This window comes from Pelophylax lessonae, assembly GCF_965119305.1.
Source record: "Pelophylax lessonae genome assembly, chromosome: 2".
NCBI lineage: Eukaryota > Metazoa > Chordata > Amphibia > Anura > Ranidae > Pelophylax > Pelophylax lessonae.
The window spans coordinates 286275128-286302975 of NC_138769.1; the positions used below are offsets into that span (position 1 = coordinate 286275128).

At 43.7% G+C, this 27848-nt stretch overlaps 1 protein-coding gene across 1 annotated transcript in view; it reads left to right on the forward strand.

Annotated features, from left to right (window-relative positions):
- SLC26A9 (solute carrier family 26 member 9) overlaps positions 1 to 27848 on the forward strand; it is a 338632-nt gene that overhangs the window by 122897 nt on the left and 187887 nt on the right. The window contains exons 10-11 of the mRNA XM_082244534.1: positions 23997 to 24074; positions 24311 to 24406. Of these exons, the coding sequence (XP_082100660.1) occupies positions 23997 to 24074; positions 24311 to 24406 (174 nt within the window). The remainder of the gene's footprint in view (positions 1 to 23996; positions 24075 to 24310; positions 24407 to 27848) is intronic.

The following is a 27848-nucleotide window of genomic DNA, read 5'->3' on the forward strand; positions in this document are numbered from 1 at the left end:
AGAGGATTTGGCAAAGAGTTTCATTGCAGCCTCCCTGGCGGAGCGGGACGGCCGGGCACCATCTTGGTCCGTAGTGTCTCCCTGCCCCTCCGAGACATCGCTCCGAGACAAGGTACCCAGCCGGAAGGTAAGTATTACTGTCAGGAGATTGGGGAGGTAAGTGGAAGAGGCGGATGGCATCGGATTCTGCAGATGACAGGATAATCGTCAGGATCAGTGGCGGAGAGAGCGCTCAGCACGTCCGTCTACATCAGCTGCAAGCCACGCCCCCCTAATAATACAGTTATTATTTTTTTCTCATTAATCTACACTCATTACCCCATAACGACAAAGTGAAAACAGAATTTTAGAAATGTCTGTGAATTTATTACTAAGAAAAAACTGAAATATCATATTGGCATAAGTATTCAGACCCTTTCAACAACACTTGAAATTTTGCTCAGGTGCCTTCCATTTCTTTTGATCGTTGCTGCAATGTTTCTACACCTTCATTAGCATCTACCTGTGGTAAATTAAATTGATTACACATAATTTGAAAAGGTGCTGTATTGGAGCATAAGCCATGAGGTCAAAGGAACTCCCTGTATGTAACGCTCCTGCGTTTCTTATATGGTGTGGATTTTCAGCTGCAGAAATAGTTCCACGTCAGTAGTCATGTAAGAGATATGCTGAGATACCATTCCCAACCTCAATGACTCATCATGTGTGGAAGGTCTTATTTCAGCCAGTAAATACACACAATTAGCAAGCTGGTTCCTAGAGTGACTTTATGTATGAGGTAACACAATGATGAAGGTTGAGGGATAGGTTGAGTGGAGGTGGTAGGTGATAGACACTTGAAGGTGAGACAGTAGCAGATGGATGCAGGAAGGTTTAGCAATGTTGTATGGTAGCAGATGACAGATTAGCAGGTGGACATACAAAAGAGATCAACCCAGTGCAGAAAAGTAGCAGTAGTCTCAAGAGCTAGCAATCTAGTTATGCAGATGTGATAAACAGTCTTTACTATGCAGAGCTAGATAGTGTAAGCTTAGTATAAGTTTATAGAGAATTCCCCTGCGGGGTACTTAGCACTATTAGCGATACAGCCGAAGGGTGGTTCAGGAGAGGCGGATGATCCAGTAGCGGGATACAGGGATCAGCGCAGCGAGGTTCCGTCAGCGAGGTAAGCTTGCAAGCATGGAAGCTTCAAGCAAGGTTAGCATCCAGGTAAGGGTGTTTGAACGAACACCTGTGAGTGAGAACCGGCGATTTAAATAGCCATCTAGTCCGGCGCTGGGTGATGACAGCTCCAGTCTTAAAGGTGTATGCTCACCTTTCCAAAAGTAAATGGTGGGGCGCATACACTTGTGGAAAGTGTAATTTAGGGTACCAAAGGTACCGGAACATTACAATACCCCCCCCTTAAGGCCTGCTCCTGAAGGCCTCTGGAGCTGGTTTGTCTGGGTATCTCGCATGAAAATTGCGGATTAATCTAGGGGCATGTATGTCAGAGGTGTTTAGCCAGGTGTCGTCTTGGGGCCCATAGTTCTTCCATCTAACCAAGTACTGAAGTCTTCTTCTGTAGATACGAGAATCCAGAATCTCTTTTATCTCGTATTCTTCTCCACCTTCAACTTGTACAGGAGGGGGAGGTGGAATATTAGGCCTTATTCCTTGGTCCGGAACATGGGGTTTCAGTAGCGACACATGGAAAATGGGATGGATTTTTAGGTCCATTGGCAATGTAAGCTGCACTGCAGCTTTTCCAATAAGTTTCTTGATTGGGAAAGGTCCCAAGAACAGAGGTCCAAGCTTTTTGCTAGGGATCTTCAGTCTCAAGTTTTTTGTTGAGAGCCAAACGAGGTCCCCGATAGTATACTGTGGAGAAGGTCTTCTACGAAGATCATAGTACTTCTTTTGTTGACTGTGAGCGTGTGCAATGGTAGTATTTAGTAAACCCAGAGAATCCTTTATTTGGGTAAGATAGTCTGAGGCTACTGGGTTATTTGAAGGAAGGATGCGTGGAGGGAGAATAGAGGGATAGAACCCATAGTTCAAGTAGAACGGACTCTGCTTGGTCGTACTGTGGGTTGCGTTGTTGTAGGCAAATTCTGCCAGGGGGAGAAGATCCAACCAATCATCCTGTTGGTAAGAAGTGTAACAACGTAAATACTGCTCGATGCATTGGTTGACTCTTTCAGTCTGTCCGTTGGTCTGCGGATGGTAAGGAGAAGTGAGCTTCCGCTCAATCCGTAGTATGTGACATAGTTTTTGCCAGAATTTAGAAATAAATTGGGATCCACGGTCAGACAGAAGAGTTTTTGGGATACCATGTAATCTGAAGACATGTTTCATCAGGAGTTCTGCCGTTTGTTTGGACGAAGGTAGTCTGCGAATAGCAATGAAATGTGCCATCTTTGTCAGATGGTCCACTGACACCAAGATGGTATTAAATCCTTTGGAAGGAGGCAATTCTACGATGAAGTCCAATGACAAAACCTCCCATGGAGTTTGGGGTATTGGTAGACTGCATAGTAGACCGGATGGTCTCGTAGTGTCAATTTTGGACCTGGCACAGACATTGCATGAAGAGACGAATTTTTGTATAGATGTTTTCATGTCAGGCCACCAGAATTGCCGAGAAATCAAATTGAAAGTCTTTGTCATACCCATATGTCCTGCCATAGGCACATCATGCGTTAATTCCAAGATCTTGGTGCGTAGGGTAGGTGGTATGTAAAGTTTGTCGTTGTAGTAGAGGAAGCCTTCTACATCAGTATTTAGTTGTGGTGGGGGTGAATCCAAACTTATACCATGCAGAACCTCTTCCTTCAAGGAACGGACAACTCCAATAATGCGTTTGTGAGGTATTATAGGAACGGAAGGAATTTCAAAGTAGTTTTCTTCAGTTAGTCGTGATAGTGCATCCGCCTTTTTGTTCTTATCTGCAGGTGTGTAGGTCACTAGGAAGTTAAACCTTAGAAAGAATAGTGACCATCGTACCTGTCGATGCGAGAGAGTTTTGCTAGTCTGAAGATATTGGAGGTTTTTATGGTCCGTGTATATAATTATTGGTAATTGGGTGCCTTCGAGTAAATGTCGCCAATTCTCCAGAGCCAATTTTATAGCAAGCAGTTCCTTTTCACCCACGGGGTAATTTATCTCGGGACTGCTCAGGGATTTAGAAAAAAAAGCGACTGGATGAAGTGGTGAAGTGTGGGTAGGTCGTTTCGTTGGGAGAGTATTGCTCCTACTGCCATGTTTGAGGCATCTACCTCCAGAATGTATTGGAGGGATGGGTCTGGATGGCGTAATATGGGAGCGGAAGTAAACCTTGTCTTTAACAAGTGGAAAGCCTTATTTGCTTCTTCTGACCATTTAAATGGTATTTTTATGCTAGTGAGCTATGTGAGGGGTCTCACAATAGCAGAAAAGTTTTTTATGAACTTCCTGTAGAAATTTGAAAATCCCAGGAATCGCTGTAGCGCCTTGCGTGTAGTTGGTGTAGGCCAATCCTGAATGCAGGATATTTTACTCATGTCCATCTCGATTCCTGTTTTGGATATGATGTAGCCTAGAAAGAGTACCTCATCTTTATGGAACAAGCATTTCTTCAGCTTCACATAAAGATTATGTGCAAGCAATCTCGATAATACAAGTCTTACATGTCTTATGTGTTCAGACAGGGTCCGTGAATATATAAGTATATCGTCCAGATATACCACAACACAGACATCTAGTAAGTCTTTAAAAATATCGTTTATAAATCGTTGGAAAACTGCAGGGGCATTGCATAGGCCGAATGGCATCACAAGATATTCGAACAATCTGTATCTAGTTCTGAATGCAGTCTTCCACTCGTGTCCATCACGGATTCGAATGAGATTGTATGCTCCTTTCAGGTCTAATTTTGAAAAATAGGTAGCTCCACGCACCTGCTCAATGAGCTCAGGGATAAGCGGTAGAGGATAGCGATCTTTTATTGTGATAGCATTCAATTTCCTGTAGTCGATGATAGGTCTGAGACTTGAATCTTTATTGCGAACAAAAAAGAGTCCTGCTGCTGTGGAAGAAGTGGAAGGTCTAATAAAACCTTTTTCCAAGTTCTCATCCAAATAGGTTTTGAGATGGGCAAGATCATCCTGTGAAAGAGGATAAACATGACCGAACGGCAATTTGCTATTTGGGAGTAGATCAATGCTACAATCATAGTCTCGATGAGGAGGTAATGCTTGAGCATTTTTCTCAAGGAAAACCTCAGAAAGATCCTGATAACATAGTGGTGCAATCTCATCTGTCACCACAGACAGAATCTTCCCGGAAAACGGGAGGTTACACGTTTCCTCGCAATAACAAAAAGGGAAGGTCAAGGACCGTTTCTTCCAATCTATGGTTGGTTGGTGTGTGTGTAACCAGGGAAGTCCCAACACAATGGGAAAGTGGGGTGAAGGTATTAAATCGAAGGTAGAAGTCTCCCTATGAGACTCGTTAATAGTGACTAGAAGTGCTTGTGTCTGATCTGTGATCGGACCAGAGGATAACGGAACACCGGTAATAAGTCTTACTGAGACAGGTTTGAGTTTAGAAATAATAGGAATTTTATTTAAAGCAGCAAAACATATATCCATATAATTTCCACAAGATCCTGTGTCAATCATGGCCTTAGTAGTAATCCTGTTCTGTTCCCACTGTAATGTCAAAAAAACAGAAATGTAGGGGTTAGTGAATGAAGTTGTCAATCCTCCTAGAGAGACATGTGAACACTCACCCTTCTTTTTGTTGACTAGGGGACAGACGTTTATCTTGTGATCCGGGGATGCACAGTACAAGCAGAGATTTTCATTTCGTCTTTTGGCTTTTTCCAGAGTTGATAGCGGTGGGCGTATGGTTCCTACCTCCATAGGAACGGGGTCAACGGCCGGAATCCGAGAGGAAACAGATAATGGCATTCCCATCTTTTCAGCCTTTCTTTCTCGTAGTCTTCTATCTATGGTAATACTGAGTTGTATTAATGCATCCAGGGTTTTTGGCAGATCCGCTCGGGCGAGCTCGTCCTTAACGGCTTCTGATAGGCCAAGCCTAAATTGGGTTTTCAGAGATGCATCATTCCATTCTGAATCAAGGGTCCATCTCTTGAACTCTGCGACAAAGTCTTCTACAGGCCTCCTTCCTTGTTGCAAGGATCTTAACTGAAGATCAGCAGTACTCTGCCTATTGGGGTCATCATATAGGCTAGTGAGCTCTGCCAGGAACAAGGCATAGGAGTTGAGAAGCTGGTCGTTTTTCTCAAAAAGAGAATCTGCCCAGGCTCGAGGATCGCTTGATAGGTAAGAAATAATAGTACAAACCTTAATGTGATCAGTAAGGTAGGTACGAGGTTTTAGCAAAAAAAGTAACTCACATGCGTTTTTAAATTCGCGAAATTTTTTGCGATCGCCTGTAAATACCAAAGGGGGATTTATCTTGGGTTCAGGGGACTGAGCAGAGGTAAGTTGTGTCAGTCTAATTACCTGCTGCGACAGAGCCTGGTTGTCTTGTTTTAATTCAGCAAGTGCGTGTATTAACGCAGATACTTGCTGTTTTAATTGTGTCACCTGAGTGGTTATTTCTGCTGAATCCATTTTTGGGTTCGTTCAATCTGTAACGCTCCTGCGTTTCTTATATGGTGTGGATTTTCAGCTGCAGAAATAGTTCCACGTCAGTAGTCATGTAAGAGATATGCTGAGATACCATTCCCAACCTCAATGACTCATCATGTGTGGAAGGTCTTATTTCAGCCAGTAAATACACACAATTAGCAAGCTGGTTCCTAGAGTGACTTTATGTATGAGGTAACACAATGATGAAGGTTGAGGGATAGGTTGAGTGGAGGTGGTAGGTGATAGACACTTGAAGGTGAGACAGTAGCAGATGGATGCAGGAAGGTTTAGCAATGTTGTATGGTAGCAGATGACAGATTAGCAGGTGGACATACAAAAGAGATCAACCCAGTGCAGAAAAGTAGCAGTAGTCTCAAGAGCTAGCAATCTAGTTATGCAGATGTGATAAACAGTCTTTACTATGCAGAGCTAGATAGTGTAAGCTTAGTATAAGTTTATAGAGAATTCCCCTGCGGGGTACTTAGCACTATTAGCGATACAGCCGAAGGGTGGTTCAGGAGAGGCGGATGATCCAGTAGCGGGATACAGGGATCAGCGCAGCGAGGTTCCGTCAGCGAGGTAAGCTTGCAAGCATGGAAGCTTCAAGCAAGGTTAGCATCCAGGTAAGGGTGTTTGAACGAACACCTGTGAGTGAGAACCGGCGATTTAAATAGCCATCTAGTCCGGCGCTGGGTGATGACAGCTCCAGTCTTAAAGGTGTATGCTCACCTTTCCAAAAGTAAATGGTGGGGCGCATACACTTGTGGAAAGTGTAATTTAGGGTACCAAAGGTACCGGAACATTACAATACCCCCCCCTTAAGGCCTGCTCCTGAAGGCCTCTGGAGCTGGTTTGTCTGGGTATCTCGCATGAAAATTGCGGATTAATCTAGGGGCATGTATGTCAGAGGTGTTTAGCCAGGTGTCGTCTTGGGGCCCATAGTTCTTCCATCTAACCAAGTACTGAAGTCTTCTTCTGTAGATACGAGAATCCAGAATCTCTTTTATCTCGTATTCTTCTCCACCTTCAACTTGTACAGGAGGGGGAGGTGGAATATTAGGCCTTATTCCTTGGTCCAGAACATGGGGTTTCAGTAGCGACACATGGAAAATGGGATGGATTTTTAGGTCCATTGGCAATGTAAGCTGCACTGCAGCTTTTCCAATAAGTTTCTTGATTGGGAAAGGTCCCAAGAACAGAGGTCCAAGCTTTTTGCTAGGGATCTTCAGTCTCAAGTTTTTTGTTGAGAGCCAAACGAGGTCCCCGATAGTATACTGTGGAGAAGGTCTTCTACGAAGATCATAGTACTTCTTTTGTTGACTGTGAGCGTGTGCAATGGTAGTATTTAGTAAACCCAGAGAATCCTTTATTTGGGTAAGATATTTTGAGGCTACTGGGTTATTTGAAGGAAGGATGCGTGGAGGGAGAATAGAGGGATAGAACCCATAGTTCAAGTAGAACGGACTCTGCTTGGTCGTACTGTGGGTTGCGTTGTTGTAGGCAAATTCTGCCAGGGGGAGAAGATCCAACCAATCATCCTGTTGGTAAGAAGTGTAACAACGTAAATACTGCTCGATGCATTGGTTGACTCTTTCAGTCTGTCCGTTGGTCTGCGGATGGTAAGGAGAAGTGAGCTTCCGCTCAATCCGTAGTATGTGACATAGTTTTTGCCAGAATTTAGAAATAAATTGGGATCCACGGTCAGACAGAAGAGTTTTTGGGATACCATGTAATCTGAAGACATGTTTCATCAGGAGTTCTGCCGTTTGTTTGGACGAAGGTAGTCTGCGAATAGCAATGAAATGTGCCATCTTTGTCAGATGGTCCACTGACACCAAGATGGTATTAAATCCTTTGGAAGGAGGCAATTCTACGATGAAGTCCAATGACAAAACCTCCCATGGAGTTTGGGGTATTGGTAGACTGCATAGTAGACCGGATGGTCTCGTAGTGTCAATTTTGGACCTGGCACAGACATTGCATGAAGAGACGAATTTTTGTATAGATGTTTTCATGTCAGGCCACCAGAATTGCCGAGAAATCAAATTGAAAGTCTTTGTCATACCCATATGTCCTGCCATAGGCACATCATGCGTTAATTCCAAGATCTTGGTGCGTAGGGTAGGTGGTATGTAAAGTTTGTCGTTGTAGTAGAGGAAGCCTTCTACATCAGTATTTAGTTGTGGTGGGGGTGAATCCAAACTTATACCATGCAGAACCTCTTCCTTCAAGGAACGGACAACTCCAATAATGCGTTTGTGAGGTATTATAGGAACGGAAGGAATTTCAAAGTAGTTTTCTTCAGTTAGTCGTGATAGTGCATCCGCCTTTTTGTTCTTATCTGCAGGTGTGTAGGTCACTAGGAAGTTAAACCTTAGAAAGAATAGTGACCATCGTACCTGTCGATGCGAGAGAGTTTTGCTAGTCTGAAGATATTGGAGGTTTTTATGGTCCGTGTATATAATTATTGGTAATTGGGTGCCTTCGAGTAAATGTCGCCAATTCTCCAGAGCCAATTTTATAGCAAGCAGTTCCTTTTCACCCACGGGGTAATTTATCTCGGGACTGCTCAGGGATTTAGAAAAAAAAGCGACTGGATGAAGTGGTGAAGTGTGGGTAGGTCGTTTCGTTGGGAGAGTATTGCTCCTACTGCCATGTTTGAGGCATCTACCTCCAGAATGTATTGGAGGGATGGGTCTGGATGGCGTAATATGGGAGCGGAAGTAAACCTTGTCTTTAACAAGTGGAAAGCCTTATTTGCTTCTTCTGACCATTTAAATGGTATTTTTATGCTAGTGAGCTATGTGAGGGGTCTCACAATAGCAGAAAAGTTTTTTATGAACTTCCTGTAGAAATTTGAAAATCCCAGGAATCGCTGTAGCGCCTTGCGTGTAGTTGGTGTAGGCCAATCCTGAATGCAGGATATTTTACTCATGTCCATCTCGATTCCTGTTTTGGATATGATGTAGCCTAGAAAGAGTACCTCATCTTTATGGAACAAGCATTTCTTCAGCTTCACATAAAGATTATGTGCAAGCAATCTCGATAATACAAGTCTTACATGTCTTATGTGTTCAGACAGGGTCCGTGAATATATAAGTATATCGTCCAGATATACCACAACACAGACATCTAGTAAGTCTTTAAAAATATCGTTTATAAATCGTTGGAAAACTGCAGGGGCATTGCATAGGCCGAATGGCATCACAAGATATTCGAACAATCTGTATCTAGTTCTGAATGCAGTCTTCCACTCGTGTCCATCACAGATTCGAATGAGATTGTATGCTCCTTTCAGGTCTAATTTTGAAAAATAGGTAGCTCCACGCACCTGCTCAATGAGCTCAGGGATAAGCGGTAGAGGATAGCGATCTTTTATTGTGATAGCATTCAATTTCCTGTAGTCGATGATAGGTCTGAGACTTGAATCTTTATTGCGAACAAAAAAGAGTCCTGCTGCTGTGGAAGAAGTGGAAGGTCTAATAAAACCTTTTTCCAAGTTCTCATCCAAATAGGTTTTGAGATGGGCAAGATCATCCTGTGAAAGAGGATAAACATGACCGAACGGCAATTTGCTATTTGGGAGTAGATCAATGCTACAATCATAGTCTCGATGAGGAGGTAATGCTTGAGCATTTTTCTCAAGGAAAACCTCAGAAAGATCCTGATAACATAGTGGTGCAATCTCATCTGTCACCACAGACAGAATCTTCCCGGAAAACGGGAGGTTACACGTTTCCTCGCAATAACAAAAAGGGAAGGTCAAGGACCGTTTCTTCCAATCTATGGTTGGTTGGTGTGTGTGTAACCAGGGAAGTCCCAACACAATGGGAAAGTGGGGTGAAGGTATTAAATCGAAGGTAGAAGTCTCCCTATGAGACTCGTTAATAGTGACTAGAAGTGCTTGTGTCTGATCGGTGATCGGACCAGAGGATAACGGAACACCGGTAATAAGTCTTACTGAGACAGGTTTGAGTTTAGAAATAATAGGAATTTTATTTAAAGCAGCAAAACATATATCCATATAATTTCCACAAGATCCTGTGTCAATCATGGCCTTAGTAGTAATCCTGTTCTGTTCCCACTGTAATGTCAAAAAAACAGAAATGTAGGGGTTAGTGAATGAAGTTGTCAATCCTCCTAGAGAGACATGTGAACACTCACCCTTCTTTTTGTTGACTAGGGGACAGACGTTTATCTTGTGATCCGGGGATGCACAGTACAAGCAGAGATTTTCATTTCGTCTTTTGGCTTTTTCCAGAGTTGATAGCGGTGGGCGTATGGTTCCTACCTCCATAGGAACGGGGTCAACGGCCGGAATCCGAGAGGAAACGGATAATGGCATTCCCATCTTTTCAGCCTTTCTTTCTCGTAGTCTTCTATCTATGGTAATACTGAGTTGTATTAATGCATCCAGGGTTTTTGGCAGATCCGCTCGGGCGAGCTCGTCCTTAACGGCTTCTGATAGGCCAAGCCTAAATTGGGTTTTCAGAGATGCATCATTCCATTCTGAATCAAGGGTCCATCTCTTGAACTCTGCGACAAAGTCTTCTACAGGCCTCCTTCCTTGTTGCAAGGATCTTAACTGAAGATCAGCAGTACTCTGCCTATTGGGGTCATCATATAGGCTAGTGAGCTCTGCCAGGAACAAGGCATAGGAGTTGAGAAGCTGGTCGTTTTTCTCAAAAAGAGAATCTGCCCAGGCTCGAGGATCGCTTGATAGGTAAGAAATAATAGTACAAACCTTAATGTGATCAGTAAGGTAGGTACGAGGTTTTAGCAAAAAAAGTAACTCACATGCGTTTTTAAATTCGCGAAATTTTTTGCGATCGCCTGTAAATACCAAAGGGGGATTTATCTTGGGTTCAGGGGACTGAGCAGAGGTAAGTTGTGTCAGTCTAATTACCTGCTGCGACAGAGCCTGGTTGTCTTGTTTTAATTCAGCAAGTGCGTGTATTAACGCAGATACTTGCTGTTTTAATTGTGTCACCTGAGTGGTTATTTCTGCTGAATCCATTTTTGGGTTCGTTCAATCTGTAACGCTCCTGCGTTTCTTATATGGTGTGGATTTTCAGCTGCAGAAATAGTTCCACGTCAGTAGTCATGTAAGAGATATGCTGAGATACCATTCCCAACCTCAATGACTCATCATGTGTGGAAGGTCTTATTTCAGCCAGTAAATACACACAATTAGCAAGCTGGTTCCTAGAGTGACTTTATGTATGAGGTAACACAATGATGAAGGTTGAGGGATAGGTTGAGTGGAGGTGGTAGGTGATAGACACTTGAAGGTGAGACAGTAGCAGATGGATGCAGGAAGGTTTAGCAATGTTGTATGGTAGCAGATGACAGAATAGCAGGTGGACATACAAAAGAGATCAACCCAGTGCAGAAAAGTAGCAGTAGTCTCAAGAGCTAGCAATCTAGTTATGCAGATGTGATAAACAGTCTTTACTATGCAGAGCTAGATAGTGTAAGCTTAGTATAAGTTTATAGAGAATTCCCCTGCGGGGTACTTAGCACTATTAGCGATACAGCCGAAGGGTGGTTCAGGAGAGGCGGATGATCCAGTAGCGGGATACAGGGATCAGCGCAGCGAGGTTCCATCAGCGAGGTAAGCTTGCAAGCATGGAAGCTTCAAGCAAGGTTAGCATCCAGGTAAGGGTGTTTGAAAGAACACCTGTGAGTGAGAACCGGCGATTTAAATAGCCATCTAGTCCGGCGCTGGGTGATGACAGCTCCAGTCTTAAAGGTGTATGCGCACCTTTCCAAAAGTAAATGGTGGGGCGCATACACTTGTGGAAAGTGTAATTTAGGGTACCAAAGGTACCGGAACATTACACTGTAGAACTCAGAGACAGAATTATTGCAAGACACAGATCTGGAAAAGGCTACAAAAAAATGTTCTGCTGCAATAAAGGTTCCCAAGAGCACAGTGGCCTCCATAATACTCAAATGGAAGAAGTTTGGCACAGCCAGGACTCTTCCAAGAGCTGGTTACCTGGGCAAACTGAACAATTGAAGGGCCTTAGTGAGAAAGGTGAACAAGAACCTGATTATCAATCAGACTGAGCTCCAGAGATCCTGTGTGCAAATGGGACAACGTTCCAGAAGGACAACCATCGCTGTAGCCTTCCAACGATCTGGGATTTATGGCAGAGTGGCTAGACTCAAGCTTCTCCTCAGTGCAAAACACAAGAAAGCCCACTTGGGAGTTTTCAAAAGAGTATCTGAAGGACTCTCAGGCTGTGAGGATCAAGAATATCTGGTTTGATGAAACCAAGATTCAACTGTTTGGCGTCAATTCTAAACATTATGTCTGGTGGAAACCAGGCACCGCTCATTACCGGCCCAATACCATCTCAACAGTGAAGCATGGTGGTGGCAGCATCATGCTGTGGGGGTGTTTTTCAGCAGAAGAGACTGGGAGACTGTCTGCTCAGGGTCTGACTTCTGGTAAGGGTTAAGGAACAGCTGAATGGAGTAAAGCAGAGAGATATCTTCAATGAAAACCTGTTCCACAGTGCTTAGGACCTCCGAATGAGCCGAAAGTTCGCCTTCCAACATGTTGGAAGGTTGTGGTGTTACACATGAAAACAATGTAATGGATTCTAATGAAGGGGCTTTGTGGCAGAATCATCCAGCGCTCAGTTAGGGTGCTTCCGTCAAGATATATAGCTTCCTCCAGTCTGGACCCAAGAACCAGGTATTATAGCTGAATATTGCAGAGCACCCAAGAATCATGCCGACACTAGCTTAGGTGCTCTGGAACTGAAACTCCTTTATTGTAAAATCACACAGAATTTATAGCAAACCACATCAGGTAAGCCTAATCACAATATTGCATGCAAATTAAACTGTATACATGAATATAATTAACATAGATAAGGAACAGCCGATTTAAACAGTATACTAATTTAACAACTAGTCTTGATTAGTCACAGAAGGACTAGACCATCTGGCAACAAGCCTACAACAAAGTACATTACACATTATCATAAGTATAAACACAGAGCAGACAGACACAATAGGTAGGAATTCACACCTAGGCAATGCTTTGATTAATCAGGGATCACAGACTGTCTACTACGGTCTACAACAGTCTATGAGGCAAAGCTGATACAATGTTTTTGCAGTCTGATATAGTGAAATTCATTTATCTTCATAGATTTTTTAAGGGATATGGTTGATAAATATTCCATTATTTGCAAATTTGAAGTGGTGCTATGCTTCAAAATGAAAAGAATAATAAAACTACATAAAGAATTGCAAACAGTAATGATTCATGTGTCTGATCTCTCAGGGTAGATATTAAAGAGGAAGTAAACCCTCCTCTGCAAGTTGTACCTATAGGTAAGCCTATGATAAGGCTTACATATAGGTACTGTAAATATCTCCTAAACTTGTACCGTTTAGGAGATATTTACCTTACATGCATCCAGTGACGTCACTGGCGCATGCGCTATGAAGGAACGGCCGCTCGTGCTGTTCCTTCAGAGCCTCGTGCCGTGACTGTCGGCTCCCGCGCGCGTGCGTGGGAGTGACGTCACCGCGGCTCCGGCCAATCTGATGGCCGGATGCCGCGATACCGGAAGACGGCGACTAGACATGTCGCCCGTCATGGAGGTGAGCGGACGGCACGGCGGGGGCTCGTTCTAAGGTAAGTATTTAATAATGAGCTAGTATGTGATGCATACTAGCTCATTATGTATTTCTCTTTCAGGTTGTAAAAAAAAAATTTTTACCGAGTTTACAACCTCTTTAAATAACATGAATATTAATAATACATTATCTACGGAGTTTGTACCGAAAGTGCCAGTACTGCAACAAACTTGTCATCAAGGTGTGCAAAATGACACAAATAAAAATGATATTCGTATAGCTTATCACAATCCAATATTAAAATAATACCCCTACTGAGTATTGTAGCAAGAAACACCGGTGCTGCAAATAATGCAAAATTGTGCAAAACATGTGCAAATAAGCAAAAAAAGATTAAACATTATTCAATAAAGCGACAAAGTGGAAAAAACAATCTATTTTAGTGACTTGATTTTCATATAATCGTGTCCATTGAAGAACAAAACTAGTGTGTCCGATGATATCAGTTGTGCAAATGTCATCAAATTTCTCAGTGATGTGATCACTCTCCCTTGCGCCTCAATCCACACTGTGTGTGCTTAGCAAACAAGCACCAATAGCAACATTACCAAAATAGCAATGTTAACAAAGTAAACAATTTAAGAAAGGCAATTAGAAAAACTTTAAGGAAATTAGAAATAATTTAAACTTGCTGTATCCGGCTATGGTTCAAAACTATGCAATTTGAGGGGGTGCATGCACGGAGCTGACTGAGCAGGACATGTCTGCTTAGAACTCCGCACCTCTCGAGACCGGACAGCCTCTTCACGCCAACTGACCCAACGGCACCCAGAGATCTCCCTGACCGTCCCGCGATGGTCTACGGGACATGTTGATTAGAACTACTCCCAAGATGGCGGCGCTGCCATCTTCCAGATCACCTCACGCGCCTCCACTGACTAAACCCCCGGTGCATCCACAGGAGGCTGAGTCGGATAGCGATTTTGGATTAACCCCTCTAGAATTCCGGGGGAAAGCCTCCCAGACAGACCTGCTTAAACAATTCGAGCGGATGCTCACAAGGGCCCTGAAAACTACCTCAGATGCCATAACTGACAGGCTCACAAGGTAGATTACGGAAGTGGGCCATCACACCACTGTATTGGAACAGCACACTGAGGAGCTGGATGTAACCATAGGCAACCACGCTGAGGAGCTTGAGACCCTCAGAAAGGAAAATCTGCCCCTGCAATCCCGTTTGGAGGATTTTGAAAACCGGGCTAGGAGATCCAATACCCGGATCAGAGGTATCCCAGAGTCTGTGGAGGACCTTCAATCCACCATTACTGCACTATTTCAGGCACTTGTCCCCTCAATTCCAATTACAGTAAACGCCTAGAAATGGAAAGGATTCATAGACCACTTGCTCCACGCACTGCTGAAGGTCCCCCCAGGGACATAATTCTGAAGCTTCACTTTTTCCGCTCTAAGGAGCAACTTATGGCGGCAGCTCGCAATATGGATGCACTAACCTTTCAGGGTCACCGTTACCAATTATTTCAGGATTTATCACAGGCCACCCTCGCTAAACGCAAAGCTATGAAACCCCATCTGCTTATCCTGCAACATCATAGAATCACATACAGATGGATCTTTCCCTTTGCAGTTTGCTTTTCTTATAAAGGAACCACCTACCAGTGCAAATCCTCAGAAGATCTGCAATACGCTATTTGTGACCTACACCTGACACCCCCTGATCACTTGACAGAAGGCTCCAGAGGCTGTCTGGCTTCCTCCTCTCCACAGAAGTCTCAGGCCCACCAGGATCGAGTCACCCAGCAAGGAATCCACAAGAGAGGCCGCTTCTCATCCCCAGCTCCAACTCCTGCTCCTGAGGACTCCATGGATTGAAGAGTCACCACGACGCAAGCCTTTGGTTTTCCTACTTTGCAGGTGCCCTGCTGCCCTGCCAACCCTTTATGACGCCACATTTGAGTGTCCCCCTGGAACCGTAACTATGCATTTTTCTTTTTCTTTTTTTTGGTACACATCTGGTAGTACCGCTTGATTGGGTATGATTGGTGGAGACTACTTCCTCTTGACCTTTCTGTAGGCCTATCCACATTTCTGATCCCTTTTTCTTTCTTCTCTGCCACCACTCTCACCTGTTGACTATACCTCCCCATGGGGCCTGCCCTAAGGGGCACCCTGTGCTGTACGTTTTTTATGTACTTATTGGATGTATGTTCTGCTCCCATGTACACTCATACCAGGCACATTTGGCAGGTTTACTGGCCTTCTTGACCATCACCACGAAAGGAACGCGATTACCCATTGTGGGTTGCCTTGGCTCTCGCTAAAATCACCCAGTGGCCAGGTTTGCTACTGGGCTCATTCTCTTTTTCTTGTCCTGCAATATCACTGCCTGTTCTGAGTGTGCTGGTATGTTATTATCAGTTGGGACCTTATGTCCCAATTACCTTCTTTCTCATTAGTTGGGTTTACTTTTCCACCCTGATTTGCTTTATTGTGCAATATTTGCTGTACTATTGACTCTTTTATACACAAATTTTCCTTTGCTTGTTTTCAGGCTGTCCTAGTCTCAGAGACTGTTCACTGTACCCCCAGTTTTTTGTCCTCTAGTGCCAACCCTGTCTGGATTGGCACCTATTGGACCCTCTGACTCCTTTTGGCAGGAAGTACTCTTCTTTCCAGAAGACCCCTTCTTGTCACCACCACTTTATACTATTCCTGAGATTTCCTTCCCCAGCTTACCTTACTCCCTTTCCTACCTTCTTGCTCATATCCTTTCCAACCCCTGCCTCCTCCTCACACCTTTCTAGCTCCAACGTGTTAACCTTAAATGTACTTACCCTTAACGTACAAGGCTTCAACTTCCCCTCCAAATGCGTGAAAGCTTTTAGGTCCCTCTCCTCTTTATCTTTTACCAGGAGATGCATTTCTCCTCACAATCAACTCAACTCCCAAACACTTGAGACATCAGTATCCACAGGCCTATACGGCTTCCGCTTCCCCAAAGCAGCGGGAGATAAAAAACCCTGAGGGTCGCTATCTCCTTCTGGTGGGCCAGCTCCTATTATGCCTCTAACAAAAAACCCCTGGCTTTCCTTTCCCATCTACTGTCTATCGCGGACACACACAAGCGCAGTACGCTTTTGCTCTTTGGTGATCATGTACTCTATCCCCTGCAGGATAAATCCCCTGCCCCAACTTCGGCCCAACGCCTCTCCTTCCAACACCTCTTGAATCAGCACTCCCTCTTGGACACATGGCGCGAGCATAATCCGACTCGGAGACAGTACACCCATTACTCTCACCCACATAAACTATTTTCACGGATTGACCACATATTTACCCACACTGGCACGTCCCCTCTTCTCACTGCCTCCACCATCATCCCATGCTCCTGGTCTGACCATAATGCGGTTGTTTCCTCTTTCTCCTCCATGGTTCCTAAACCTAATCATTGCTCATGGCAAATCAATGATAGCATACTAGCCAATGCATCTCATCGCCTTGAAATAGAGCGTGCCATCACTGACTACCTATCCGTTAACACTCACCCGGATATTTCTCCTCTAACTTTGTGGGAAGCGCATAAACCTGTCATACCCCACACTGCATCAGCAAAGCTTCCTACTTACACAAAGAACGACGCCTCCTGCTACACGGACTAGAAGCAGCCTTCTTTAGGGCCTCCGCGAGATTTCAAGATACCCCTACGTCAGCCAACAAACAGGCTCTTGACAAGGCTCGCCTTGAACTTGATCTTCTCCTCTCAGAATCAGCAGAACGAATACTTAGAAAATCGAAACACACGCTCTATATGAAGGTGAATAAACCTGACACCTTTCTGGCTTTGACACTCCATAAAGCTGACTACACCCCCAAACCTATACGTCCTAAACTACCTAAGGTGACTTACTCCAGTAATCCCCTTAAAAGTCTCAGTCAATTCAGCGACAAACTCTCTACGCTTTATAAGAACCCCTCCACATTTATTCAAACTCAACTGAACACCCTCTTCTCTTCTATACCTCTCCCTATGCTGTCATCCTCTCATAGGGAGACATTTGAACAACGCATTACTGCTGAAGAACTGCTACAGGCAATTAAATCTCTGAAACCACGCAAGCGCCCTGGCCCAGACGGCTATAATAGTGTCCATTGAAGAACAAACTAGTGTGTCCGATTATATCAGTTGTGCAAATGTCATCAAATTCCTCAGTAATGTGATCACTCTCCCTTGCGCCTCAATCCACACTGTGTGTGCTTAGCAAACAATCACTAATAGCAACATTACCAAAATAGCAATGTTAACAAAGTAAACAATTTAAGAAAGGCAATTACAAAAACTTTATCAGCTCCTAGTCTTCTTGATACCTTAACCAAATTTGGGTCTGTCTCCGGCCTCGTAGTTAAACCTCGAAAGTCATTAGCCCTGAATGTTTCATTATCCTCCGACGTCCTTAACCACCTCAAATCTTCTCTACCGTTCCCTTGGGCACATTCATATATCCCTATCTGGGTATCAAATGCACAGCAGACCCTGCCGAACTTTACTCTGCTAACTATCCCCACATGCTCTCTATGCTTACGAGCCTCATGACCAAATGGTCTTCTCTACTCTACCCATCTCATGGCTGGGGAAAATTACAGTACTTAAGATGTCCATTCTACCTAAAATCCTGTACCTGTTTTGAGTGCTCCCGATACAGGTACCAGCCTACTTTTTGCACATCCTACAAAAGCGAGCTCTGGATTATGTTTGGGGCAACTCTAAACCCCGCCTGCCCAGACCGACCATGTACCGACCATGTATCTGTGACAGGTTTGGAGTGCCCCATTTCGCTAAGTATTATTATGCAGCACAGCTGGCTCAGCTTGCTAAGTATCACGCAATGAAGAAAATTCCCTTGTGGGTTTCCTTAGAAGCAATGGAATGTGATCCACTGTCAGTGGCTAACATCCTCTGGCTGCCACCCTCACAGCGGAACCGTGTTACCAACCCGATCAGTAAATACAGTTTAACCATTTGGGACAGACTCAAAAAAACGTTCCGGCCTTTAATCTCCCCACATCCCCCTGCTTTCTTTTCTTCGCAACCCCTCGTTCTACCCGGCCTGGTCCTCTCGGCCCCCTTTCTCCGCCTGGACCAGTACTGGCCTGATATGGGCCTATCAATTCTTATGTGAAATATACAATCTCCCCTCCGTTGAAGTGTTTCGCTACCTACAACTTAAACATTTCTTTACGCAGGCTACACCAATTCGGGATGGCCCCTCTACTTTTTTGACTTTTGAACGTGCATGCAAAACTGACCCTCATAGGCGTGGACTCATAGCTAATATCTATGCCCAACTCTTGTCTACTCAGGATGCCACCACACCCACATATACCACTAAATGGGAATGGGAATTGAACCTCACACTAGACGATGCTGATTGGATACAAATTTGGCAGGCTACTTAATCTGCGTCACCTAATATTGTCGCTCTGGAGACTAACTATAAAGTTCTTACCAGATGGTACTTAGTCCCAGCCAGAATCTCTAAATACGTGCCTCAATACTTACCCCCGCTGCTTTCGTGGATGCAAATCTCCAGGTACTCATGCACATATCTGGTGGAAATTTCCCATAGCCTGTGCCTTCTGGTCCGAGGTCTACAGTACCCTGTCTACTATTTTTCACACTTCTCTTGCCCCTGATCCGGCGACTGCACTCCTGAATCTCAAGCCACCTGATCTCACACATCGTCAATTTAAACTTTTTTTGTATGTCACGACTGCAGCCAAACAGATGATAGCGAAAGCTTGGAAAACCCCCAAACTCTGTTTCCTGGCAATGAAGAACAGAGTCACCCAGGCAATGATACATGCTAAAACGGAAGCAACTTTGTAAACAAGCTGGCCCCCTATGAAAAGCTTTGGAGGCCCCGGATCGACAATTGCCTGCCTTCGGGTCTTGACGACACCCTTGTACTCACTTGATCTCAAGTGCTTACTTTCCCGCCCTGCGTACCCGTCTGGGCCCCCAATGGTGGTTCGGGACTCTCTCCGGACATCTACTGCTACCCCCCTCCTCGGCCCCTCCCATTTCCCCTGGTTTCCTCCTTGTAATGTGCTGAATTCTCCACCCTTGACTGCCCCATCCCTTACTGCCTTCACTCTGACATTGCCTACCTATAGCTCAGTGTGGATTGTTACTGCAGTGGTTATTTTGTCTGCACCACAATTTAGCATATGGGAAAGGTTTGGATTGACATCCATCCACGTTGGTCAGTGCATCTAGAGCAAGGCATTCACTGAACTTTCAAGGCAGACGGTATTAATAGTAGTTGAGGTTGAATAAAGACAATAGTCCATCCAGTTCAACCTGTGTAGGTGTGTGTGGCCATAATCATCTCTCATACCCCTGAATGTTCTGATCATTGAGATATACGTCCAAGAGTCTTTTGAAAGCAACCATACTTCCCGCAGAAACCACCTCTTGTGGTAGAGAATTCCACAATCCTGTAGCCCTAACATTAAAGAACCCCCTGCGTTGCCTGAGGTTAGAACGCTTCTCCTCTAATCGCATTGTATACCCTCGAGTCCTCATGCAATCTTTTCAACTGAATAGCTTTTTTTCTATGCTGAGATCACCATTGAGGTATTTATAAATTGCTATCATGTCCCCTCTCAGGCATCTCTTCTCCAGGGAGAATAAATCAAGCGTACTATTGGGAGTCTGAACCAATTTTTTCGTGTTCCAGCAACAGCTGAGTATCTCCACTTGGAGACAACTACTCTGCCATTTTTTTATCAACTGAGACTGGCCATGGGCGCTTTTTAATTATTAGTACCCTGATGATCAGTGCAGCCCCAAGTGCCAATCAATGCAGCATATTAGTGCTGCCTGTCAGTGCCCATCAGCGCCTCCTCATCAGTGGCCATTAGTGCAACTTATAAATGCCACCTCATCAGTGCCCATCTGTGCCCATCAGGGCAGACTCATCCTCACACATCAGTGAAGGGAAAAAATAACTTATTAAATTTTGTAACAGAAACAAAGAAAATATTTTGTCTTTTCTTAAAATTGTTGGTTTTTTCTTCATTTGTAAACTTAGTGGTGATTAAATAGCACTAAGGCCCTTTCCACACAGGGAGTCCGTTCAGATCTGCCTGTCAGTTTTTTTGGCAGATCTGAACGGTCACCCCATGCATCTAATGGGGCATTAGATATCAGTGGAGACATGTCCGCTGACATCCGATCCGTCAAAACCGGATGGAAACCCTATTTTCCATCCCTCTGTCCGTTGTCATCCAATCCGATCCGCCAGACGGTCCTTTCCCATCCGATTCCCCCATAGAGATGCATGAGGACCTGACAGCTGTGTCTCCACACACAGTGCGGAGACACAGCTGTCATCCGCCTGCTCAGCAGGGAATTGGCTGATCGATCCCCTGCTGAGAAAAATGGAGTCGACCTGACAGACTCCGTGTGTGAAAGGGGCCTAAAAGAAAAAAACAAGTCTACCTCCTTAATAAATAATAACAAAGTCCATAAACAAGTGGAAAAACCTATAAATATGTAAGATAATTTAGGTGACATTCCTGATGTAACCCGTTCACCACACCATGTGAGTAAATGGCACCGTTCCCTCTAGGTATTTCACTCACCAGATAACTGACATATAATCGCATATCCAGCAAGGTAGGAGAGAAACTTTAAACAGGTATATATCCAGAGATTTCACCAGCTCATAGGTACACTGTTTATTTTCATTGATTTGTTTTTAGGAGGTAGACTTGTTTTTTATCGTGAATTTTTAAAAGTGGCTAGCTTTATGAGTTTTATATGTTCCATAATTTATTTGCGGAGACACATTGTTGTGATCTTGCATTTACTCTTTTATGCTGAGGTGCAGTGGTAGGTTAAATTTTTAGATTGCCTTTAGGGTGGACCATTTTGCTTTTGACCACTAAAAGAAAGCTCTATCTGTCTAAAAAAAAAAAAAAAAAGTAAAAATGACCGCACAATTGTCATTCAAAGTGCGACAGCACTGACAGCTGAAAATTGGCTGAGGGTGTATTTATTCAGAGTATTTGGTCCCCCATTACTGTGCATAGAATATATATTTCCTTGAACCCCTCATTTTTTTTCCTTTTTTTATTTTTTATGGTGTTGTTTTCTTCCTTTTTTGGGGGGGCATTTTTTTATTTTATTCCATTCCCCCATATTAGATTTTGTGTAGTGACCTTGGTGATCTTCACACATGTTAGTAGGTGTCATTTAAACTTACTTTGGGTGTCCAATCTGATAGAAATAGCCCTCAATTGACTTGATAGTTCTGGGTATCCTGGTGTATGTGTGTGTGTGTGTTTGTGTGTGTTATATATATATATATATATATATATATATATATATATATATATATATAATTCACTCAAAAAAATTAAAGGAACACTTTGAAAACACATCAGATCTCAATGGGGAAAAAATATCATGCTGGATATCTATACTGACATGGTCTGGGTAATGTGTTTGGAACAAAAGGATGCCACATGGTTTGATAGAAATGAAAACGATCAACCTACAGAGGGCTGAATTTAAAGACACCCCAAAAATCCAAGTCAAGGGCCTCCATGCTCCCCTTTCCTAGTCCAGGACCTCCAGACATCCGCTGTCCTAGTTCAGGGCTTTCTAACATCCCATCTCCTAGTCCACCTCCAGGGATAACCTCTCCTAATTCAGTGTCTTCTTTTTGTACCCCCCCCCCCTCAATCTAGGGCCTTTGCCACACCAACCTCCTTTTGCTAGTCCAGGGCCTCCTTTGCAGCCCATCCAATTTCAAGGCCTCCTTTGCACCCCGCCCTCCGATGCCAGGCCCTTTGCCCCACCAGCCCCCTTTTCCTAGTCCAGGGCCTCCTCTGCACCCCTTCCCGCCCCAGTCCAGGGCCTCCTCTGTACCCCCTCCTAGTCCAGGGCCTCCTCTGCAGCCCCCCAAGTTCAGAGTCTCCTACCCCACCCTCCTAAATTAAGGTCCTTTGTCACATCAACTCCCCTTTTTAAGTCCAGGGCCTCCTCTACTCCCCCCTTCATTATTCAGGGTCTTTGCCACACCAACCCCCCCCCCCCCTTTTCTAGTCCAGGGCCTCCTCTGCAAACCCACCCGGTCCAGGACCTCCTCTGCACACCCCCTTGTCCAGGGCCTCCTCTGCACCTTCCCCAACCTGGTTCAGGGCCTCCTTTGCACCTCCTTCCTAATCGAGGACCAATCCCCTTTTCTAGTCCAGGACCGCCTCTGCATCCCCCCATCCAGTTCATGTCCAGGTCCTTCAACACAAAAATTCTCTCTCCTAATAAATGCCTTTCAGTTTTAGGCTGGCTCTCCCATGTAAATTTTTACTACAGCTCTGACACAAAAGGTGTGAGCTGTTTTGGCACTGGGCAGGACTTGTGCAGAAGCAGGAAGACTTCACAGCACTCCAGCGCTGAATCACTCCACTCCTCCCGCCATTGGGGGTACCGCCCACACCGGGTACCGCTGCTCTAATGGTGCCACTGCCACCCAATAAAATCTAATAGACAGGTGCCGTCCACTGCATAGTCCGGCATATACCAGATAAACAAATAGAAGAAGGGAGACAGCACAGCACATGAGTTACTCAACTCCTCCTGTCTGCCCCGTAACAGCATAGCAACATTGCAAAAGTAGCTGAATCATTGCTAAGAAATCCTTTTCTAGGGGGCAGGCAGGAGGAGTGGAGTGTTTTAGCACTCCTGCACTGTGTGGTCTCCCTTTATGCAACAGGCGCTGCCTGTCCAGTAGACTTCATTGAGCCACAGTGGCACCCTTAGAGCAGTGGTACCCGGTGACCCCCACAGTGCCCCTCTTTATGCGGTGCCTGGGGTACAAGCCCCCCCTCAGTTTTGGCGTATATATATATATATATATATATATATATATATATATATATATATATATATATATAAAACCATATATATATATATATATATATATATATATATATATATATAAAAAACCATATATAAAAGACATAGTAGTGTATCACAATTACACATTTTAAGTCTGATTTAATCAAAGTTTATCTTTTTGTACAGAAAAAAATGATAGTAATTTTTATCATTTTGAGTTGTGATTCCATTTCCTAAGGCATTTTCTATGGTGCCAGAATCCTTGTTTCTGTTTTTTTATGTTTTCGTTCAAAGTTTGGGATGTGATGCCAATCATATCTTGGTGAGTCTCTGTGATATCATACACAAAAACATGGTTGCATTATACATACAATCATATGTTAGCCTCCGCTTTGGACCCAACATACTTACAGATGCAGTGATGCTTTCCACTTCTAAGGAGAAGTGGTGTTTCGGTTGGGAATAGCTCTTTAGGGTCCCTAAGAATGTGGGGGTCCTGACCAATTGCCATGTTTGCAAACCCCAAGTAATGGCCCCAGCCCCAGGCTCTGGTTTATGAATGGCCAGTGGGAGAATAGAGCAGAGAAAGAACCGCAGCATTGAGGTCATGAGACCTGCAGTGCTTACATTCAAGTGACCTGGAAGTATATTGAAAGTTGTACTAACCTTGGAGTCCAAACGAGTAGATTTGCAAAACATAGAAGTTAGCTTGCTTGGCAGGGGGTTGCTTTTGAGGCAAATTAATGTTACGTATATTTCTTAAAACCTGATGTTATTTTGCCCGATGTTGTGCTTCAATTCTAGTTGTGAAATTTTGTTGGTTCAATTTGTGTGTTTTTCTTTACCCTCAGATGTCAAGTTTCTTTGTCATGATGGTCGTCATGGTAACTATGCTGTCTCTTGGTACCTATTTACAACCTCTGCCCAAGGTATGCTTGATTTTCTTTCATTCTTTCCATAGATGCTCTTTCAAGTTACTGTCAACCTGTTTTTTAATTGACTGTGTTTGTCTGTGTAGTGTGAGGACAGAAACATAGCAGATGAAGGAAAGATATTCACATTCTATCGAGCTCTGTAGAGAAATAGTTTAATCACACATGCATTAATTATTTTTTTTTTCACATTGTATTGTATAACATCTAAGTCTGTGTTGCTTTGTCTCCAGTCTGTTCTAGGAGCCTTAATCGCAGTTAACCTTAAGAATTCTCTAAAGCAACTTGCTGACCCTTTCTACCTTTGGAGCAAAAGCAAACTTGATTGTGTAAGTCCTTTAGTAGACCTTCTATTTGGCCATAAACATCTAGCCCCTCTGAACTAGCAGAGCAACAAGTATATACATACATAGCCTGCATTAAAACGATCACTGATATGTGTACATGCATAAGAAAAAAAACAAGGGGGTGGGGGGTTCCATCAATGGTGTGTTGATAAGATGAAGCAAAAATTATTCATAAACTCTTTCACTCCCAGGGCCACTTTTGCATTATTAGGTTTTTTTTGCACACATGTTAACATGCACATTTTAGGCCTGAAGTTTAATTAAACCACCCAAACATGCAGTTTCTGAAAGTAGGGGCACTGAAGAATGATGATACTAATGCTAGTAGTTGCAATTGTTTTTTAAATGTCACAATATTAGTACAACAGTTTAAATTAAAAAAAAAATACACAATACCTAAGATGTGTAGTGCAAATTGTAAATTTTGTAGAAAGGTGCATAAATTCATATGTGCATACACATACAGGAGGTTATTTAAACTATTTTTTTTTCTTTTTTTTTTAGGGCTATGTATTTTATTTATTTTTTTAAGTTGCTAGTGACAGGTCCTCTTGAAGGAGACATCAAATGTCTATTAGATGAGTAATGTCACCTTTGCACTCCACTGCAGCTAATCAAGCACAGCTTGTCATTAGTTGTTTCTCTGGCTATAGCAGCCATGAAAGCTCTTAACTAGTGTTGAGCGAACACGGACTGTATTATTCGTGTTCGTACCGAATAATTGGATTTTTGTTACCCGAACACGGACCCGAAAACTTTACTGTATGTTTGGGTTTAAAATCCATGTTCGGTCATTTTATTTCCGGGTTTGTATGTAATGGCGCGCTTTTAATGGCGGGCTTTCAACAGCCAATCAACAAGCGTTTAACTGGTGTGCCTTAAGCCATCCCAGCCATGCCTACAAATGTATTAGTAGCTGTGATTGGCCATCTGAAGCATGTGACCAAGTCTTTATAAGTTCGAGACCGAGCGCCGCTGCGTCATTCTACTGTAGTACAGGGACAGAGCACACATCATACGTGCTGGCTGCTGATTAGGGACAGGCAGTCAAAAATGATATTGTGTCCGAAAAGAATTCAGGGACAGGTCAGAGTGCTGCAGGCAGGGCGAGTTGTTAGGGCATTTTAGGGCAAAACTGGAGATAGGCAGGGTCGGTGTTCTACATCGATTTTGCTGTGTGGGGGGTTTGCAGTGTCGGCAGTGACTGATCTTATCTATCATTTTAGGGCGAGGCTGGAGATAGGCAGGGTCAGTGTTCTACATCGATTTTGCTGTGTGGGGGGTTTGCAGTACCGGCAGTGACCGATCTTATCGATAATTTTAGGGGGAGGCTGGAGAATAGGCAGGGTCAGTGTTCTACATCGATTTTGCTGTGTGTGGGGTGGTGTGAACACAATCTTTTTGCCCGCTGAGGAGGAGGGAGAAAAAAATCTTTTTTATCAGTCAGTTGTGTGCAGCGTTTTTCCTTCAGTGCTGCTGACTGTGATAATACACTGCTGTGTTCACATGTGCTAATATTGACTGATTTCAAAATGTATACACTTTTTTCTATTCCACTATTCAATATACACCCTTTTGGGTTAAAAACATTAAATTGTGGCATAGTCTGTACTAATCTATTTAAAAATTACAAACTTAAAAGGGGAATTTTCTTTTTTTTTCCCTTCATAGCCTGCAGCGGAGCTGACTGATATAAGACACTGCTGTGTTCACATGTGCTATTGAAAAATCACCAATTTTATATCATATTTTCTATTCCGCTATTCAATCTACACCCTTGGGGTAAAAACAATTAAATTGCGGGATAGTCTGTATCGGTACGTGTGAGATACACCTTTCCAATTTTTGGGGCGCATCTCATACCGCCGAGGATTGCAGGGTGCTTCAGTGTGCCTCCTGCCTGTTCCGAACTCCTCCTACTCCTCATCCTGCCTTTGGGGGTACAAAAAATAGTAATTTGGGCCTAGTCTGGGTCTGTACGTGTGAGATACATACACCTTTTGATATCATATTTTCTATTCCGCTATTCAATCGACACCTTTGGGGTAAAAACAATTAAATTGCGGGATAGTCTGTATCGGTACGTGTGAGATACACTTTTGCAATTTTTGGGGCGCATCTCATACCGCCGAGGATTGCAGGGTGCTTCAGTGTGCCTCCTGCCTGTTCCGAACTCCTCCTACTCCTCATCCTGCCTTTGGGGGTACAAAAAATAGTAATTTGGGCCTAGTCTGGGTCTGTACGTGTAAGATACATACACCTTTTGATATCATATTTTCTATTCCGCTATACAATCTAGACCTTTGGGGTAAATACAATTAAATTGCGGGATAGTCTGTATTGGTACGTGTGAGATACACCTTTCCAATTTTTTGGGGCGCATCTCATACCACCGAGGATTGCAGGGTGCTTCAGTGTGCCTCCTGCCTGTTCCGAAATCCTCCTACTCCTCATCCTGCCTTTGGGGGTACAAAAAATAGTAATTTGGGCCTAGTCTGGGTCTGTAAGTGTGAGATACATACACCTTTTGATATCATATTTTCTATTCCGCTATTTAATCTACACCTTTGGGGTAAAAACAATTAAATTGCGGGATAGTCTGTATCGGTACGTGTGAGATACACCTTTCCAATTTTTGGGGAGCATCTCATACCGCCGAGGATTGCAGGGTGCTTCAGTGTGCCTCTTGCCTGTTCCGAACTCCTCCTACTCTTCATCCTGCCTTTGGGGGTACAAAAAATAGTAATCTGGGCCTAGTCTGGGTCTGTAAGTGTGAGATACATACAACTTTTGATATCATATTTTCTATTCCGCTATTCAATCTACACCTTTGGGGTAAAAACAATTAAATTGCGGGATAGTCTGTATCGGTACGTGTGAGATACACCTTTCCAATTTTTGGGGCGCATCTCATACCGCCGAGGATTGCAGGGTGCTTCAGTGTGCCTCCTGCTTGTTCCGAACTCCTCCTAATCCTCATCCTGCCTTTGGGGGTACAAAAAATAGTAATCTGGGCCTAGTCTGGGTCTGTACGTGTGAGATACATACACCTTTTGATATCATATTTTCTATTCCGCTATTCAATCTACACCTTTGGGGTAAAAACAATTAAATTGCGGGATAGTCTGTATTGGTACGTGTGAGATACACCTTTCCAATTTTTGGGGCGCATCTCATACCGCCGAGGATTGCAGGGTGCTTCAGTGTGCCTCTTGCCTGTTCTGAGCTCCTCCTACTCCTCATCCTGCCTTTGGGGGTACAAAAAATAGTAATTTGGGCCTAGTCTGGGTCTGTACGTGTGAAATACATACACCTTTTGATATCATATTTTCTATTCCGCTATTCAATCTACACCTTTGGGGTAAAAACAATTAAATTGCGGGATAGTCTGTATCGGTACGTGTGAGATACACCTTTCCAATTT